At 36.2% G+C, this 17,718-nt stretch overlaps 2 protein-coding genes across 3 annotated transcripts; one reads left to right on the top strand and one right to left on the bottom strand.

The window, feature by feature from the left end:
• Window positions 1–150: 150 nt before the first annotated feature.
• Window positions 151–10,222, bottom strand: LOC105132618 (brefeldin A-inhibited guanine nucleotide-exchange protein 2-like). Its single transcript, XM_011036208.1, has 11 exons — window positions 8,839–10,222; window positions 6,692–7,009; window positions 6,225–6,570; window positions 5,735–6,157; window positions 5,334–5,626; window positions 4,702–4,975; window positions 3,567–4,072; window positions 3,116–3,437; window positions 2,600–2,981; window positions 1,810–2,477; window positions 151–1,138 (listed from the first exon to the last, which is right to left on the bottom strand). The coding sequence occupies exons 1-11, from the start codon at window positions 10,044–10,046 to the stop codon at window positions 527–529; spliced, it is 5,352 nt and encodes a 1,783-aa protein (XP_011034510.1). The 5' UTR covers window positions 10,047–10,222; the 3' UTR covers window positions 151–526.
• Window positions 10,223–13,416: 3,194 nt separating this feature from the next.
• Window positions 13,417–16,534, top strand: LOC105132598 (Tetratricopeptide repeat (TPR)-like superfamily protein). Of its 2 annotated transcripts, none has more exons than XM_011036177.1 (3): window positions 13,417–14,071; window positions 15,514–16,356; window positions 16,427–16,534. In XM_011036177.1, the coding sequence occupies exons 1-2, from the start codon at window positions 13,613–13,615 to the stop codon at window positions 16,276–16,278; spliced, it is 1,224 nt and encodes a 407-aa protein (XP_011034479.1). In that variant the 5' UTR covers window positions 13,417–13,612; the 3' UTR covers window positions 16,279–16,356; window positions 16,427–16,534. The 2 variants fall into 2 exon arrangements, with proteins under 2 accessions (XP_011034479.1, XP_011034485.1); XM_011036183.1 differs by having other exon boundaries at window positions 15,514–16,375; window positions 16,446–16,503.
• The last annotated feature ends 1,184 nt before the right edge of the window (window positions 16,535–17,718 follow it).

Raw genomic sequence — 17,718 nt, 5'->3', positions numbered from 1 at the left:
AGCCCTGCAAATTAAATAACTCGTGTTTTATATAAAACTACCTCACGCAGCATATGAAATTCAGTCAGTCTAATAGCACTCTTGACTCATTCAAGTACATAAGAAAAAATAGCCGTCCAAAAACAAAGTCTAACTCACAAAACTTGAACATTGAAGTAACCAAGAGTTAAATAATTCATCGAAGAATCAAGAAAATGGCCTCTTACCTCACATGCTGAATTCGCAGCTTTTTACAGGAAAGTAATGTTCTCAAATGTGTTGATCGGAAGGCCCGGAAAAAAATGACTAGCATACAACATCAAAACTAATGGCATCTGTGAATTCTGAACAAAGGATGAGCCAGGCAGGCTCCTGAATAAACTACAGCAAGGTTCAGATGTAGTGGCTGATCCATAACCATCTAACTCTTCATACACTACGAATCTATATCCCCATTAACATATTGTAATAAAGTAAGATGAAGAAAAGGAGAGCTATGATGGATAAAATACGAGACAACCCAAATTGCAGTTGAATCTCACCAAGATCAACAAGACCGAAGCAAAACAGGACCCACTGATGAGCTGAGCATATCGCTGAGAGCAACCTGGACCTCATTTGACCCATGTTCACAACTTATCAAGCTTGAAAGAAGAGGGAAGAAATGTGCCAAGTTCTTCTCAAACAAAGAATCTCCCAAACTACAGATAGCCTGGAGAGTTGCAACGATAAGAGGAGCACGTGCAGCCAATTCCCTTCGTTTTCCAGAACCTAAAGGAATCAGCCACTGGGATTGGCAACTGGGAGGAGTTTCTGATGTCTGTCCAGCATGGGCACTTGCAATGTAAAACTGTAAAACCTCCCCACAGAGATTGACAAGGCAGGATTCCACTTGAGCTTCATCATAAGTTGGAGGTCTGTCCAGTATAAGATTTTGTAGGAATGTTAGGCAAATTTGATAGGACTCGTTCTCCAGGCGTAATAGTGGAGGGTCTTGCATTTGGGTCATAGAGCCAAACTCTAGTAGCTTTGAACGTAATGCAATATTGGTGTTGATACTGTGAGCATGAGATGCCACATCATGCAAAGCATCAAAGAGCACTAAGGCACTTTTAGCTGAAAGGTGAGACCGATACATGCTGTAGATCTCCATCACCGCCTGCCAATTAGAATGACAAAATGCTCACGCTTCATGTTCAGTGGATTGAATAACAAAAGCTCAATGTTTCTGATCAAGCAATTACTCGACAAGAAAAGTAAAAAAGAATCAACTTATGAAACCATCAGAATATTCATGTTGTTGAGGCACAAGCCCTCATGCAGGCAGACACACACCAGTATATGGGAAGGAACTGAAGCCCTTCAACTTTCCACTGTTCTAGAATTTTATAATTTGTGTGCATGTCTCCTTTTTATGAGCAACCTTAACAAGATTTCAAGATTAAACTCATTTCTTCAACTGTACCCTCAATTTGTCTAGAACAAAAGGCCAATTTTCAGAATTTCATGAAAAAGTAGGGATGCCTATGTTTAGAAATTTTTATTTCTTAAGATTAGGAGCCCCTGGAATCAATATTGTGCAGCACTCCTCACCCTTGTCCCAACCCCTTGCAGAGTCATTCATACTAAATCTCAACACTATGTCCTCAGAAAGTTCCATTTTTTTTCTTTTTCTTTCATGTGTTTCCATCGAACTCACACCTAAGCAGAGCTGCAGAGGGAGAGCACAACACCCACAAACAGCACGTTTGTTGTTTCAAACTAGCAGACCAACACATAAAATTGTGCGCAATACTTCCACGATATTAAAATAAAATAGTTAAAGAGTACCTGAATTAATAGAAGTTGAACAGCAGCTCGACACTTTGCATCAGATATAGAAGAATAGAGATGGTGTGCCATCAGCCCCTCTGAATCACCATCAGGCATGTCACCAGACTTCTCTCCATCACTTTGATCATGGCTTATTGCTGAGGCTTCTCCACTAACAATGTAAGAGAAATCAGGGAGTGTAGCATTGGCAGCCTCTTTTAATGACAAAACCACCTCCAGCCACTTCTCCTCTGAAAAAAGATCTCCAGCATTGCTCATCAAACGCACAAATGCCGCAATACCAATACCAGCAAGACTTTGGTGAGGACGCCTAATGAAGCTAACCAGAAGCAATAGCACCTTTCTTAAAAGCGGATTGACAGTGTTGTAGAACTTTACAAAAAGATCCACGACCAGTTGGAGAGCCAAGGTGCATGTCTCATAGAGCCACGCATCTTGATCAAGCTCACCCGTATCACCATCAATCCCCTGCTCAGGGGCGTCGCCTCCAGTAGGATCAATAGCATGCCGCACATAGTCAAATATAGGAAATAAGACCGACTCAAAGACTCTTTCCCATAAAGGTAGAGAAAAAAGATGACCATGATTGCGTAAAGTTTCAAACAGAACTTGCAAGGCACTCTTCCTGATTTCAGGCCTTGGGTCAAAGCTAAGTTCTGATAAACCTGCACAAACCAACCACCAATAATTAATAGTCAAAAAAGGATTGCAATTATGGAAATCTGAATGCGAGGAAAATAAAACAAAGATTCATAACATCAAATGCCAACTTATCCAGTTTCCTTACCGGCCAACAAAGGGAACCAGAAATAGAGATGATCTTCCCTATCTGTGATTTCTCCATTCTCTTGTTTTCCATCTTTTCCAGTCCGAGGTGAAGGTATTGAAATTTTCCCAGGGGATTCCTTGTCCTTTTTCCTTGATGAAAATCCAAGATCTCCTTCCGCAAGTTTTGTGGCACAAAATCGAAGAAAAGCAATTGCATTAAGGCTAATGTCTTTGTTGAATCTACTATTGGTGAATGCTATCAGGCAATTCACACAATCAGTAAAGGTGGTTGTTTCAGTCTCCGTAATGTATGGGAAGTAATCTCTAATAATCTTTTCAATTATTTCAAAGGCCAAGAGTACAATGTTTTTGTGGTCATCATAAGCTGCTGTTGTGAAAACCTGAAGCAATATGATGCACATGAGTGAAAAACATAGCAAGCAGGATATCTCATAACATCAAATTGAGGTCTAAAATTTAATGGTTAACAGTATATTCATTATAAATACAGTTAAGAAGTGGCAGATTTCAATACCATGAACATGCTCTTCCATCCAGATTTAACATTATGGACACGAGACAGGACCATTTGTGAGACACATCTGATAATCAATTCTCTGATTTCAACAGCATTACTCTTCCGCATAACAATAACAAACGGCTTCATAAACTCATTCTGAAAATTATAGTTTGCCAACTCTTCTCGGTCTAAGAATTTCATTGATAATTGGCGTAAAGAGTCCATTGCAAAAATTGCAATTGAAAGGTTTTCAGAACAGCCGATGGTTACAAAGAAATCAGAAAGCACGTGCCAGATGCTTGACCATACAAGCCTGATACGATTCATGTTATAGTGCCTGTGATAAGAAATCAAATCAAATTCATTATGTAATCCCTGCAGTAGTAGCGCAGATAATTTTAAAAAAATAAAAAAAAGGAAGGGGAATGAGGCCCAATAAACAAACAAAAAGTAGGATGAAACTTACGCAATCTCAACAATCTTTGTAAGGCTAAAGACCCGTGGATCAGAAGCTGATCGCAGTTCCTCCATGGAGACCTTGCAAAGAGCCTTGACAAAGTCAATTATTGCCTCACTGTTTAACTTTTGGCTCCGTGTGAATATGCGGCTCATTTCAGAGCTTCCAACTTGTTCTAACATGTTTAAATTGGAGACTAAATTGTTCATCTGCTCACTAGTAACAGCCCCAGTTGTGTTTCCACCAATACCAGCACTATCATATGAACCTCTCATCACACTAGCAGCTGCATACTGCATCCTTCCAGGTCCCTTCTTTTTCAGAACAGGGAGGATGGTTGACTTAGTTTGTTTTGACTTTTCTGAGTCACTCTGGGGAAAAGCAAAAAAGGTAGCATCTGGAGGAGCACCCTCTCCCATGAGATGCAAATGTTCGAAGCGTGAGACACATGTCAAAATGTGTTCCCAAGCTTCTTGCAAATAATTCCCATCTTCATCTGCAATTGTAACTATTGCCTATAAACAGTGCAAACCCAAATCAAATTAGATCCGTGAGCAAATTGCTATTGGGATGAAGTTGAAGATTATAATACTCAGATCATTGGTAGTTAAAGCTCTAGTGACAACTTGTAGACCTTCTGCATGTGCATTTGTTGTTAACACAAGGTTGGCACTACAAGCACAGACCCATCAATAAAGGCTACTAACCTTCTATTGGTTCTTCTCATGTTACATTTTCATTCATTTAAACCATTTTGTTCCCGCAAAAAGATAATTCATGAAATAGTAGCAGAGATAGCCTATTGCTATCCAAACCTCCATTCAAAAAAAAGATCCCAAGTGTGAACCCTCCTCCAAAAATTATTAATTTATCCATTAAGAAAAAAGGACTTATGCAGCCTGTACTTCTAACTCCATCCTCCTATTATTTTCCCACCATTCACTTCTAAAGATTCATAACATTGAAATTTGAAGAAAGCGAGTTTCATAAAGCCAATAAAATATGAAAGATACACTCCCATGTAGCACAAGGTATACATAATCTCAACAAGACAGCCTAAGAAAAGTAGGCTCACAAAACAATACTGATTTTATATTAAGTTAATCTGAAGGGCTATCTATAAGATATTATATCAAATACCAACCTTGATGGCATCAATATTTTTCTGCTTGATATCAGCAGGGGAGTGGAGCGATGTAAACTTTGCTAATGAAGTCACAAAAGCATCTCTATGAGTCTTCATGGACATCACAGCAGTAACATGAATAGCACACCGGATACCTTCAAGACACAGAGCTATCACCACTTCATCATCACTTTGGTCCAGAGGCACACTGAAGGCTGCCAACATAGGAGCCCAGCATACCTCAACCATGAATCTAAGAATCACCACATCTGTTGCAGCATAATAAACTGACCTGCAAATTGCCAGGTTGGTATAAATATGTGAGAATTATATACAGTTTTGTTCAAAGTACAAATATCAACTTAACCAAGAGCATAATCAAGACATAAACATAGTTAGATTTTTCTTGATAAAAAATTATATCACAAAGGATTGCTTATTGTTCAGGAGGCACTAATGAACTATAACCATGTAAAACAATTGTTGAAAAGTATAATTAAGAGCCTTTAGCTTCATTAAGATTATTGCCCAGAACACAAATTGGAGAGCCCCATGAGGTGCAGAACCGGATGACTTAACAGAGTGGGATCAGTTACCATAAAGTTTCAGGTAGAAAAGCAATGGGGTTTTGGAGAGCCAGTTATTCTTACTCAGATTTCCGAGCCTTTTCTTTAAATTGTTCCTGCATGTGCCTGATAAGATCATCACTTGTTTCCATATTCTTTTCTTCACCCCGCTTGCGGATCACAATGTTCAGGATACTATCCAAGCCTAAAACTCTGTTTGAATTCAAAGACTGCTTTTGTTGGAGATCCAAATTATCTTCTTTCATTTTGATCTCACTTTTTGATATTCGTTCAAACAATGATCTCAAGAACTCCTCAGGTAGATCTTTCCCATCGTCAATGCCACGATTGTTTCTAATGAAGTCATCAGCTGACATCTGCTTTTTTTCAGAGAGAGAGAGAGCTATGTGAGAGAGGAGGGTACAAACTTATCCATCACACTATCAGAAATATCCAACTGAATAAACTAATGGATTTGAACACACCTTACTTTTGACCATGGGATTATGAGCATCCGTATTGAGCATTATCACAGAGTAAGCGAGGACATAGGCTGTGTCAGCGCTACTAAAAACTTTTGGATTACATTTGCAGTAACGTTCAGCAAACTTCTCCATAATTCGATCAATCTTCTGTGCCTCACCTGGTAACCTAAATCCCTGTAGAAAGACCCTGATAGCCTCATCAAACTCCAGGCCTTGAAAGTCAAAAGAATCCACATAAGCATGCATCACTTTCAGTGACAAATCTTCTCTTTCCCCAAGGTAATCACCAATCAGAGTCTTGTTCAAGCCCGATGCATTTTTAAGGAAGGCTGCTATCTCCTCTGCTGAATGGCCCACTTTATTTGCATTGATTAGAAACTCAATTCCTTTCCTAGGCTTCCGATTAAAAAGAGATATACCTTCCTGCCACAAATTTTAAATTAGATTCCATTTGCAGTAGCCAGCATATAAATACAATTGAATCACTTACCTGAAGTTCCAGCTTGTAAGCCCTTCGTTGCTCAATAGTTGAAACATCTGATGCTTCAGTGGAGGTTTCAGAATGAGAATCCGATCCATCAACAGGCTCATCCCCATTACCATTTGCCACGGGAAGACTTCCAGGTTCAGGACTGTTCTCAGCTGCCTCAGGTTTCTTGGTAGAATGAGGATCGGGAATGCGCAATTGTTTATTCATCCAGTCTCCCATTGATTTCAGAATACCCACCAAGCACTTCATAGCTTCAAGTTTCATGGTCAGCTCCTGAGGTGGCAAAAGTGTAGTAGCAGTACCAGGAGGGGTGCCTTGAGCAGTTTTAAGGAGTCCATTGACCATTCTGAATGATCAAGATAGCAAAACATAATTTATCAAATGGTTTAAAACTTGATATTTTTGCCAACGTTATAGATCAATTGTTTTACAAACTCAGATATCTATAGCAAGAAAAGAAAACATACCTCTCAAATATGTTAGATGAGTTGACATCACAATCATAATTAATAAAAATGTCTACCAAGATCTGTGAATCAACACAGAGCTTATCTAGAAACCGAAGCACTATAATCTTCTGCTGATAATTAGGTTGAGCAACATTTTCCAGAACCCTTAGAACAATCATAGGAAAAAATACTCCAATCTCAGCTTTCAATCCAGCTCTAAATCTTGAAACCAAACTAATGAAAATGGAGCAAGAAAGCTGGAAAATGATCATTAGACTTGAAGCGCTGTTCTTCAACAGTGAAAGACATAGATATTGCTTGATGGCACCTAAGAACCTGTTGCAGCACAAGAGTCAAGTATATTTAACACATCACAAATTTAACTTCGATAGACTTCATTATGAGAGTCCACTTCATAAGCAACATAATTGCATATGCATAGAAGTGATAAAAGATAAATCTCATTTTTCATCAAATAACATTAAGCACAAGAATGCCACTTGTTGATAGAGAAAGGACTGGACTGAAACCAAAATAATACTGTTCAACTTCAGAGTCAAGACATCAAGCAAGAGGACCACATGAGACTTCCACACACAAAATAATATAACCAGGAACCTGACCCTTTATAATACCACGGTAGCTCTGAGCCCAAGAGAGGAGAAAGAATCCAAGTTACGGCGAAATAGGACCAGTTGACTCATCCTCTAAACTAAGATTCAAGTAAAGTATAAGTTGATCGCTATGGTTTCATGGCTTACATCCAACCAAAAGGCATTCAATAATTTGTACTACATAGGATCAGGAATTCCAAGTGCTCAGCTAAAGCAATTTTCTTACCCATGAAATAAACTCCTTAATCCCTTAAAATGAGAGAGAAATACTGGATAAAAGTATTTAACCATAGAAATTGGCAAGAACACTATGTTATGATATAGCCACACAAAATTTGTCTATCAGGCCTTCTGCCACATTCCAAACCCAATCACAACGGAAAATGAAAAGATTATTGAGCTATTTGCCTACCTCTCCTGGGTTTAATTATTTAACCATTGAAATTGGTAACAATACCAGGTTAAGATGTAGCCATACAACATTTTTCTATCAGGCTTTCTGCAACATATTCCAACCCCAATCACAACAGAAAATGAAAAGATTATTAAGCTATTTGCCTACCTATCCCAGGATCCCGTAATCACGCATCTTAACAGCACAAAACAGTACATGAAACATTGAAAAGGCAGAAGTCCATTTACTGCCAAAGTTGTACCAGTTCTACCAGGTAGCATAAACAGCTACATATTACTGTTGGCATACCATTTGCAACCAACAATTGACCTCCACAAGTTTTCCACCCTATCTCTCCCAGTAGTACAATTTTCTTTCCATCTTAAGATCATTCTGACAACAAATTTAGACCAATTCAGACCCTGCTTGAGCTACAGCATTGATGATTCAGCATGAGCTAATGAAGGTTGTACCTATAGACTCTCCATGAAGCTTGGAAATAAAAATGGCAGCTTTTTAACCAAATTTCAAAACAAGGATGGCTTATGCTGGATGCATTTGAGATCTAAAACCTTGAAGACTTTTTTTATGGAAATATTATCTGACAATTGTACCTTCATCTTGGTGACCTGCACAATAGACTGAGTACTGAAATGCATCTGTGTCCACTAGAATCTATCTGTTTCTCAACCACCAATGGTCATGTATAATTGCATAGGAAAAATACTTTTGATACAAAAGTTGAGATCTAACTTGAAAACTCTTTATCATGGATATACTATCTAAAAATTGTAGCTCCATCTCTTTGATATACTATCTAACAATTGTAGCTCCACATTTGATATACTATCTAACAATTGTAGCTCCATCTCTTCATCATCAGCACAATAAACCAAAACCACTAGAACGCACATGCATCCACTAAAATGGGTCCGTTTTCTGCTCAATAATAGTTGTATATGGCTACATAGAAGAAATGCTTCAAGAGCTTCCAAATGGTGTAAATGTATCTATCATTCTACATAACACTGTGATCAAATATATCAACAAGTTTATAACAATTAATTTCAAATAAATGTGAAAAAAAAATTAATGGACAACAAAATGCAAAATCCAGCAAGAATGTATACACTATAAAAGCATAAAATAGGTTGTACCTGTCACTAGTCCTAAACACGGCACCAGCATTCTCCAACAAAATCTTCAATAACTCCAATGCGACAATCTTCCCTCTCATCAACTGAGGATCAGTCAGAGCCTCTTTTGGTGGTGTTTTCATAGACAACTTGCAAAGTGCTCGAAACACCAAAAAAGCATCTCTCCTCAACTTATTCCCAATCTGCACTTCCAAATCATCATCTCTTTCCCCTTCCCCATCCGCCAACTCCCCTTTCCTCCCCTCCAAAGCCGTCTTGTACATACTAATCTCCCAATACTTTGCATCCAACATATCCTTATCTGTCGAATCAAGCAAATCAGCCGGATTTGTACTCTCCACTGTACTAGTCGTAGTCTCAAAAGCCCCATCATGTGCCCCCATCATTGAAGCCTTGCTTGGTGTCCCCGGATTTAAAACCCCGTCGATATCCTGCATAATTTTGGTTATAAAACCTTGAACAAACACCGCCATTGACCCATCCACATCCGTTTTCTCCACTGGTCCCATTAATTCAGCCACAACAATCGGCTGAATCGGAACTGTCGAAGAATCAGCCTCCATTCTCCTAAACACAATAACTAACATTTGAATCAACGATGCTTTCGCCGTTGTTTGATTAACCACATTTTTACTCCCTAGATAAATATCATAACAAGTCCTCACTATTTGCAACAAACTATCTCCATGAATCCTTAAGGAAATAGACGTAACAGCCGATAATAGGGTTCTCAAAACCAACAATTCAACACCGTCATCCCCTAAATCATAACATTTACACACAGATTCAATCATCTTAGCTAGCAATTTCGCTTCAGTACCTCCGGTGGAGTCCGCCTCGCCACGTAGGTACCCATGCGCGATCAATTTCTGGATGCAATCAACGGCTGGATCGACGATCTTGAGGAATTGAGTGTTGCACGCGTTGATCAGAGGGCTGAGGATTGTTTCGGATTCGGCAAGGGAGTATTCATGGGACCCGCCATCGTGGAGTGGGGCAGGTAGAGAGGATTCGGAGGGGGAGGAATCGTCGGAAGTGGAAGTCGGAGGAGGTTGTTCTTGGGGTTCTGGTGAAGTGAGAATTTCGAGGACGGATTTGCATTCGTGTCCTAATTTCGAGTGTTTACGCCACGATGCGTTTTTGATGATTTTTTCTAAAGCAGGAGACACTACCTGGCTTAACCGGGAATCAGCTTCCGTGGAAGCCATTCCCGAGTCAGGAAGGCGAGTGAGATCGTGACTCGGGGAGCTTGGATCTGGAGAGGGAATGTTAGGGATTGTTTGGCTTGTTTAGATTTGATGGCATGAAGAGGAGAGAGTGAATCGTAGAGGAGGGAAATGGAGCAAAGAGAGACACTAGGGGGGCGGGGAGCTCCGGGATGTTAATTAAGATTTAGATCGCGTTTTGGGTTTAGCTTGTCTCTTACGGGAAAGTCCATGGTTTTAAATTGTGTGACCGAATTGCCCTTGGCTTTTGTTATGGATTAGAGTGTACTCTAGGGTGGTTAGGGATCTTTAACGTGATGCTGATGACAGGTCGATGGTGATAATGGGGATTACGGGTGGGTGATTTCGAGATTTATAGTTTGGGTGCTTTATTGTGATGACCTTTTTTTTTTGTTCTTTCATGATAGACCGGACGGTTCGCTTCCAAGCAATTTTAAAGCATGTTAGATCTGTCCGAAAGTGGTAGCTTTTTAAATATTTTTTATTTAAAAATATATTTAAATAATATTTTATTTTATTTTAAAATTTTATTTTTGAATTAATATATTGAAATAATTAAAAAAATAATTAAAATTTCATTAAAAGTTAGTAGAATAGCCTATCCAAGTAGGCACTTATTAAACGCAATTTCACAGTGTTGTTTTTTTATTAAAAAAACTATTTTAAGATTCTGTCTAATTAAATCTATATGTAATGTAGTATGTCAATCAAGTTGACAAGGAAAAGTTCAAGTGATTTAATAATTTATTTTTATTTTTTATTTAAAATAACATCATTTTATAATAAATAAAAAGTGACTTGTTAATTTATTTTTTATACTGCTTTGGATATGCTACTTTTATTTTCTCCGGTTTTGGTCTCTTTGTTCTTGATTTTATCTTTAATTAATTTCTTTGTTGGCATAAGCTATAAATGGTGTAAAATCACATGTTAGGTGTGGAAATAGAAGGAAGCTTAAGCTATTAATGATACGCTTTATTTTTAAATTTTTTAGTCATTTTTATTGACATTTTTTTAACCTGGTAATGAATTTAATAAATTCATATATAAAAGCATGAACTTTATAGAAAAAATTGATTGATTGTCGTATCTTTAAGTATTTTTAAAAGACCGTGATATCCTTAAATTATTTAAATAAGTATTATACATTTATTTAATGCATGTATATTTCATATTTTTCCAATATAACTTTTTTAAATTTATGTTTCTTATTTAACTTTTTTCGTTTTATTTGATGTTCCATGTTTTCTGTATTCATTTTCCTTTTCCAATTCAATACAGAATTTTGTATTTGCTGTGCAATATATTTAATACTCTTTTTCTATTTTTTTCCACAAACCACGAGGTTTTTTTAACAATCTTAAAAATATTACTGTGGTTTATATATATATATATATATATATATATATATATATATATATATTGTTAGTGGATTTTGATTTACCATTGCAAAAGTTTGTCGCGATTTGATTTTTTTTTCACTGACTTTAATTGATGACTGATACTGTGATCGATGGTCTGTAATTGAAGGGAAAAGGAAACGTGTGAAATACTTTTATAAATTGCTCTTATAAATTCGAAAAACTTGCGTAAAAAATCTGGGAAAATTCAGTGTTGAAAAGCCAGTTCTTGAAATCGATCAAAGGGCCAACCTACGGGCCTTAATAAGCCCGCCCCCCGGGCAATATATACAGCTGTTACGACGTGTTTTCCTTCTGGTTCTCGACATTTGAGCTTGATCAAGATCTCGTAGTTCAAGCTATATATATTGAAAACATTATTATTATTATTATTATTATACAATATAACAAAAGACATTAATTTTTAGTATTATTACTTACCTCCTCGCATAATATTGCGGGTTCAAAAAAATTTATGTTGATTTTTTAATTTTTATTTTATATAATTTAATTTTTTTAGTTCAAATTAATATTTGATTATACATTCATGGAAGAGTTTTTTATACAAAAGAGTTGAATTAAAAAACAATATACTCAACTAAAAAAAATATTAAATTTAAAATTTATTATAGATGATCATTTTAGTTCTTTACAGCTTTTAACTATCATATAATTAATTTTTTTGTTTTTATAAAAAAAAATTAATTTTAATATTAAATTTTTTTTTTGTGAGAATAGAGAGAAAGAAGAGTCAAATTCTAATAAAAAAAAGTAATTGTTGCAATGATTGCAATCATCAAAACAATTAATTTGTACATTAAATAATTATATATAATAGAGGGTTGAGACTAGGTACTTTTAACATTGAAAATGTCTAGAAAATAGATACATGCCGAATAAGATTTTGAATTTCAAGTTAATTTTAGATTTTATGTCTGCTTTTTTTGTTTTTTTATTGCTATTAATTAGCTTAATAAGGTTTTTGTTTTTGGTAAAACATAAATTGAAAATAAATTTATTTATAAAAGAATTTGAGATCTATTTTTCTAGCCATCACAATAAATAACTAGAATATAAAAATTCTCAAACAATATTTTTTTTAAATGATTGGAGAAGATAACATATAATTCGTTCTATTAACTTAAAAAAATTATTTAAAAGCTCTTGTGCAAATCATTGCTTGATGGATTGGATGTCGAGCCTGATTTATTTATTTTTTGATTTTGATTTTTGATTTTTTATGTATTTTTAATTTTTTTTTGTTCATGTTTTAATTATTATATTTATTTAACTTCTTCTTTTTTTTTAATATTGCGATTATTTTTAAAACTCCTCCATGATCACCGATTGTTTCCTGGCCATGCCTCAACAAGAATCAACAAATGCAATGGAACGAGGCAATTACCAAAATTTGATGGCTTATCTGTTCCAATGGCGCTGATAATGCCTGCATCACGAGCCGTTGTCCTCCACGAGAATTCATCGTCACGCGTCGGACAACACTATCCCCGGACCAAAAACTGGAAAAGGAAGAAAGGGAAACTCCTAACGCCGTCCTTCATCATTCCTCTGGAGAGCCCTTTAAAAGTAAAGATAGACATATAAAACATTATAATTGTAGCAGTTTTTTTAAAAAAAATTAAAATAAATTCTCATTCAAATTTAGATGTAAATTTCATAATTAACACGAATTTATGATACTTCTGGATATGTGTTTGCTGTTAATGCAATAAACAGTTTAAATTATCCGACCTATCTTCCAAAATCCTAGCATAAAAAAGAAAAATAACGAGTATACAGAAGCAAAAGATCATATAATTAAAAAGCGGGTAAGGTCTCGGAGAGAATGGGCGTGATCTGGGAAAAGGCCCAACATCCCAGCAAGCAGGCTTCCCAAATTTGAACAGCTAGAATGGGCTTGATAATTCACTTTTAAAGAAACTTTCAGTGGCAACAGTTCAAGAAATGGCATCCTCTGCCTTCTGCTGGCTGTGGCTCTGGCTGGGGAATTAGAAAATCCAAAGAAGTTTTTCTGCCTGCCTGAATTTCTTCATAGATCTGCTCATAATCACAATTCAACAGACCCCGTCTAATTTTTTTCTCTCAAAAAGATCAATCGGGTCTTTTTTTTTATGCCCGAACTTGGCTATGGCCACTTATGTTATTAACATTCTCCCGTTTTCATCTCCAACTTGCCCGCTATACTCCGAACCCAAAAAAACCAGTAACCTTCACTTTCTGGGCAACTCATTATGTCAACAACCTGTGACTTTAACTTCTTGGAAGTCCCAAATTCAGCCTGTATTAGCTGCTATCAATGTAGAAGAGAAAGTGGAAGGAGAAATAGGAAAAGAGAAACCTAAGTTTAGGTGGGTTGAGATAGGTCCTAATATACCAGAAGAACAAAAACAGGCCATATCTCAACTGCCATTTAAGATGACCAAAAGATGTAAAGCGCTCATGAGGCAGATAATTTGTTTCAATGACAAGAAAGGTAGTTTGCCTGATTTATTGAGTGCTTGGGTTAAGATTATGAAGCCAAGGAGAAAAGATTGGCTTTCTATTCTCAAGGAATTGAACAAGATGGCACATCCACTTTATCTTGAGGTATTCTCTTTTTTCCACTCTAATTGAATGCCTTCATTGATTATCACTTGCTTAAATCTTGCTTTGTCCATTGATTATTACTATTTAAGTTTGATTGGAAGATGTATAGGGAGAATTTGGAATGAAGTTTGAAACATGAATGATGAATGTTATTTTTAAGGTTAATGCTTGTTGTCTGGCAAAGTTGAGTATTCTACGATGGACTTTATGTAAATACTTAATGAGCTGGCTTGTTTGTTATGTTTGTTTTTCTGTGGTTCGTCCACGCACAAGCAAACATGAATACCTGGAGCATTTATATATTGAATGTAGCACAGTCCGCAAGACACCTTTGATTCTTATTTTATGGCTAGATTTTTGGATTGCTTAAATGGAGGAGGAGTGCTGTTACGTGTTTTTTTTTTTAAGGTAAACATATCAGTCTTATATTGTCATAAATTTATCAATGAAGTTAAATAAATGCCCCATTCATCAACAGCTGTGAAATATGCAAGCGAGGGCACCTGGCTTCTTGCTTAATGCGCCACATATGAATATAAGTTCTCTTATTGCTGATAGGTTCGATCGCCGGGGTTGTTTAATCAAAAGAAAACGGTGGAGAGGACACGTTAATGTCCACTTTTTTACTTCTCTTCCTTTTTGCTTGTCCCGTCACGGTTTCTGATGTTTAATCCTTTCCTATTCATGTGCCTTCATTTTTCTTGAAGTTCATTTTTTTCTGTTACTATCATTCAATCCTGCAGCTTTCATGAGTTGTATCGATCATTCTCATAGTTCCTGATGTTATATTTGTTCAAATCCTGAGGGTATATAAATTCATGCTCATATTCACTTTGAGAGATATTTCAATAGTTGTAAATAAACTCAGCATTTGGTTATTTTTTTAGTTCTGCTGGTGACCGCTTCATCCTCCCTATCTGGTATGTATAAGACCACTTCACATCCTGTTCAATATTGAAAAAAATTCAACTGAAATAACAAAAAATCTTCCCATCCTCTTCGGCAGTGATGAGGAAATTATCAGCAAGTAGTTCTAGCAACCAGCAAATAAAGACATTTTAAAAAGAAGTTGTTGACTAAGGGCATTTAGCTTTTCCTCCTTCCAAGACATCACAGTAAATAGCCCTTACCTTTACAGAAAAGCCACAAAAACTTATGGACTAAGTTTCAGAGAGGTTTGAGGAAGTGAGATGAATTTACTTGACAACATGTTACATGCCATGGCTTTCTTAGCAACATCCAGGAAGATAAGCACATGTTCTTTTAATGAGATGTATAAATAATTTGTGCATTAAAACATTCTCGTGCTTAACATGGTTCGAGTTTATTCAAGGTACAAAACCTTTTCTGTTTTTGAATGCTAGTGTTCTTATTTTGCGTGCAGGCGGAGTTTCTAAACTCGCAATTTGATATAAGCTCATGGTCTTTTGCATCTTTATTAGGTGGCAGAAATTGCCCTTCTAGAAGAATCTTTTGAGGCTAATGTTCGTGACTATACCAAAATAATTCATTTTTATGGGATGAACAACCAGCTTGAAGAAGCTGAAAGAACTCGCTTAGCCATGGAGGAGAGAGGGTTTGTAAGTGATCAGGTAACGTTAACTGCTATGATTCACATGTACAGCAATGCTGGCAATCTTACTCTCGCTGAAGAAACTTTTGAAGAGCTAAAGCTTCTTGGTCAACCATTAGATAGGAGATCATATGGCTCGATGATCATGGCCTATATCAGAGCTGGAATGCCTGAAAAGGGGGAGATGATACTTAGAGAAATGGACGCTCAAGAAATCCGTGCCGGAAGTGAAGTTTACAAGGCACTGTTAAGAGCGTACTCCATTATTGGTGATGCTGATGGAGCTCAAAGAGTGTTCGATGCAATTCAGCTTGCAGGTATTCCTCCTGATGATAGAACGTGTGCAGTCCTCTTGAATGCTTATGGAATGGCAGGTCAAAGTCAAAATGCACACGCGACATTCGAGAATATGTGGAGGGCTGGCATTGAACCTAGTGATAGATGTGTAGCTCTGGTGTTGGCTGCATATGAAAAGGAGAACAAGCTCATCCAGGCATTGGACTTTCTAATAGGTTTGGAGAGAGACAAACTCACCATTGGCAAAGAAGCATCTGAAGTACTAGCTGAGTGGTTTGGAAGACTCGGGGTCGTGAAAGAGGTGGAGCTTGTCTTGAGAGAATATGCTGCGGGGTAAGTCGATTGCGAAATTCTCAAAGTTCTGATCTGTCTCCAAATCTTGCTGCATCCATAGAAAATTTTTGCTTTCCTGTATATATGCTCATGATTGCGAGGAAGTGATGGTGGTAAGATATGGAGTTTTCTCATTTTTAGGTATACTGTATATATGCTCATGATTGCGAGGAAGTTAAAGTGATGGTGGTAAGATATGGAGGTTTCTCATTTTAAGGTATGGATTCAGCCAAGTTTTTTTTAGTCTAAAATAAATTATTAAAGCTACAATAATAAACTATATTTATTAAAAGTGATTTAACAGGTTAATCTTTATCTTAATCCTTATCAAGCCTTAATTTAAAATTAATCCTCATAAAATTTTTATTAATATAAATCCTTATCAAGCCTTAATTTAAAATTAACCCTTATAAAAATTATATTAACATGATTTAATTAATTTAATAAGTTCAAAAATAATTTAAATAACTGATGAAAAATATATTTTAATTTTAAAATAATATTTAAAATGATATCTTTTTAATATACATAACATATTAATCTTGATTTGAGTTTTGTATTTTAATTCATCAAATTCATAATCTAAGTTTTTAACATTTTTTTTAATATTTTTTTATTTAATAATATAATAATTAAAATAAACATTTGTAAAATTAACCACCAATAAGTAAAATGATATTTATTATAAATTGAAATAGGTTTATAAAAATAAATTTAAATAATTATGAATATTAATTTAAAATTAAATAAAAAAACCATAAAAGATATTTTTTTATATAAAAAAATAGAGACACCACAATGTTCCGTAGTTCTTTTCTTCCTAACCGGTCAACAATCCGCAACTACCCCTAGTTTCATTTGAAATGTAATATCAACACAGATTGAGGTTAAAGATGACTTTTCACCATTGTTCAAACCTACTGAGTCAAAATGATATTTGGTGATTCTGCAATTTTTTTGTTCTTAAATGTAACTTCATTTTTCCCCAGGCAAGATGTTAAGCTAAGATATTTGTAGTTTAGATTTTAAGGACTCTCGGCTGTGATTTCTGGGCCTGGCCGCTCAATAAATCTTCAGGATAGCAATCGTCTCATGGTTGGGCTAGGCCTTAGGTGTGAGACTGATTTGGGTTCAGCTGGGTAGTCCGCTTGTGATCTCTTTTCTGTTCCGAACGCGTCCTCCTCGACGTCTATACGAAGGAAAGATGACTCTGGAGTGAAGGGTCACAAAGGAGTCGTAGATGCAGAAGCTCAGGCACTTCTTTTGAATTACAATTAGCTCGGGATATTTACTGGCTTTACTTTCATCGAGGTGGAATGTCATTCGCAAATTATAACAAGGTCTATCTCAAAGTGGAAAGAGTCCTTCTACCATGTAGGCCTTCCCGTTGATGACATTTTTGGCTGGAAATTTTCCTTTGCAGACATCTCTTTTATTCATGTCA

The sequence above is a fragment of the Populus euphratica genome, unplaced genomic scaffold (genome assembly GCF_000495115.2).
Source record: "Populus euphratica unplaced genomic scaffold, PopEup_1.0 scaffold2.1, whole genome shotgun sequence".
Classification (NCBI taxonomy): domain Eukaryota; kingdom Viridiplantae; phylum Streptophyta; class Magnoliopsida; order Malpighiales; family Salicaceae; genus Populus; species Populus euphratica.
Note: the sequence above shows the minus strand (reverse complement) of the source record. Positions and strands in the feature narration are given on the sequence as shown.

Bases quoted from the DNA above. Each gene is read 5' to 3' on its own strand.
- LOC105132598 (XM_011036177.1), top strand. From the start codon at position 13,613: ATGGCCACTTATGTTATTAACATTCTCCCGTTTTCATCTCCAACTTGC. The intron at 14,072-15,513 runs GTATTCTCTTTT...CATCTTTATTAG, and splicing joins CACATCCACTTTATCTTGAG to GTGGCAGAAATTGCCCTTCT.
- LOC105132618 (XM_011036208.1), bottom strand. From the start codon at position 10,046: ATGGCTTCCACGGAAGCTGATTCCCGGTTAAGCCAGGTAGTGTCTCCT. The intron at 2,982-3,115 runs GTATTGAAATCT...ATATTGCTTCAG, and splicing joins GATGGAAGAGCATGTTCATG to GTTTTCACAACAGCAGCTTA. The intron at 1,139-1,809 runs GTACTCTTTAAC...TCTAATTGGCAG, and splicing joins TTCAACTTCTATTAATTCAG to GCGGTGATGGAGATCTACAG.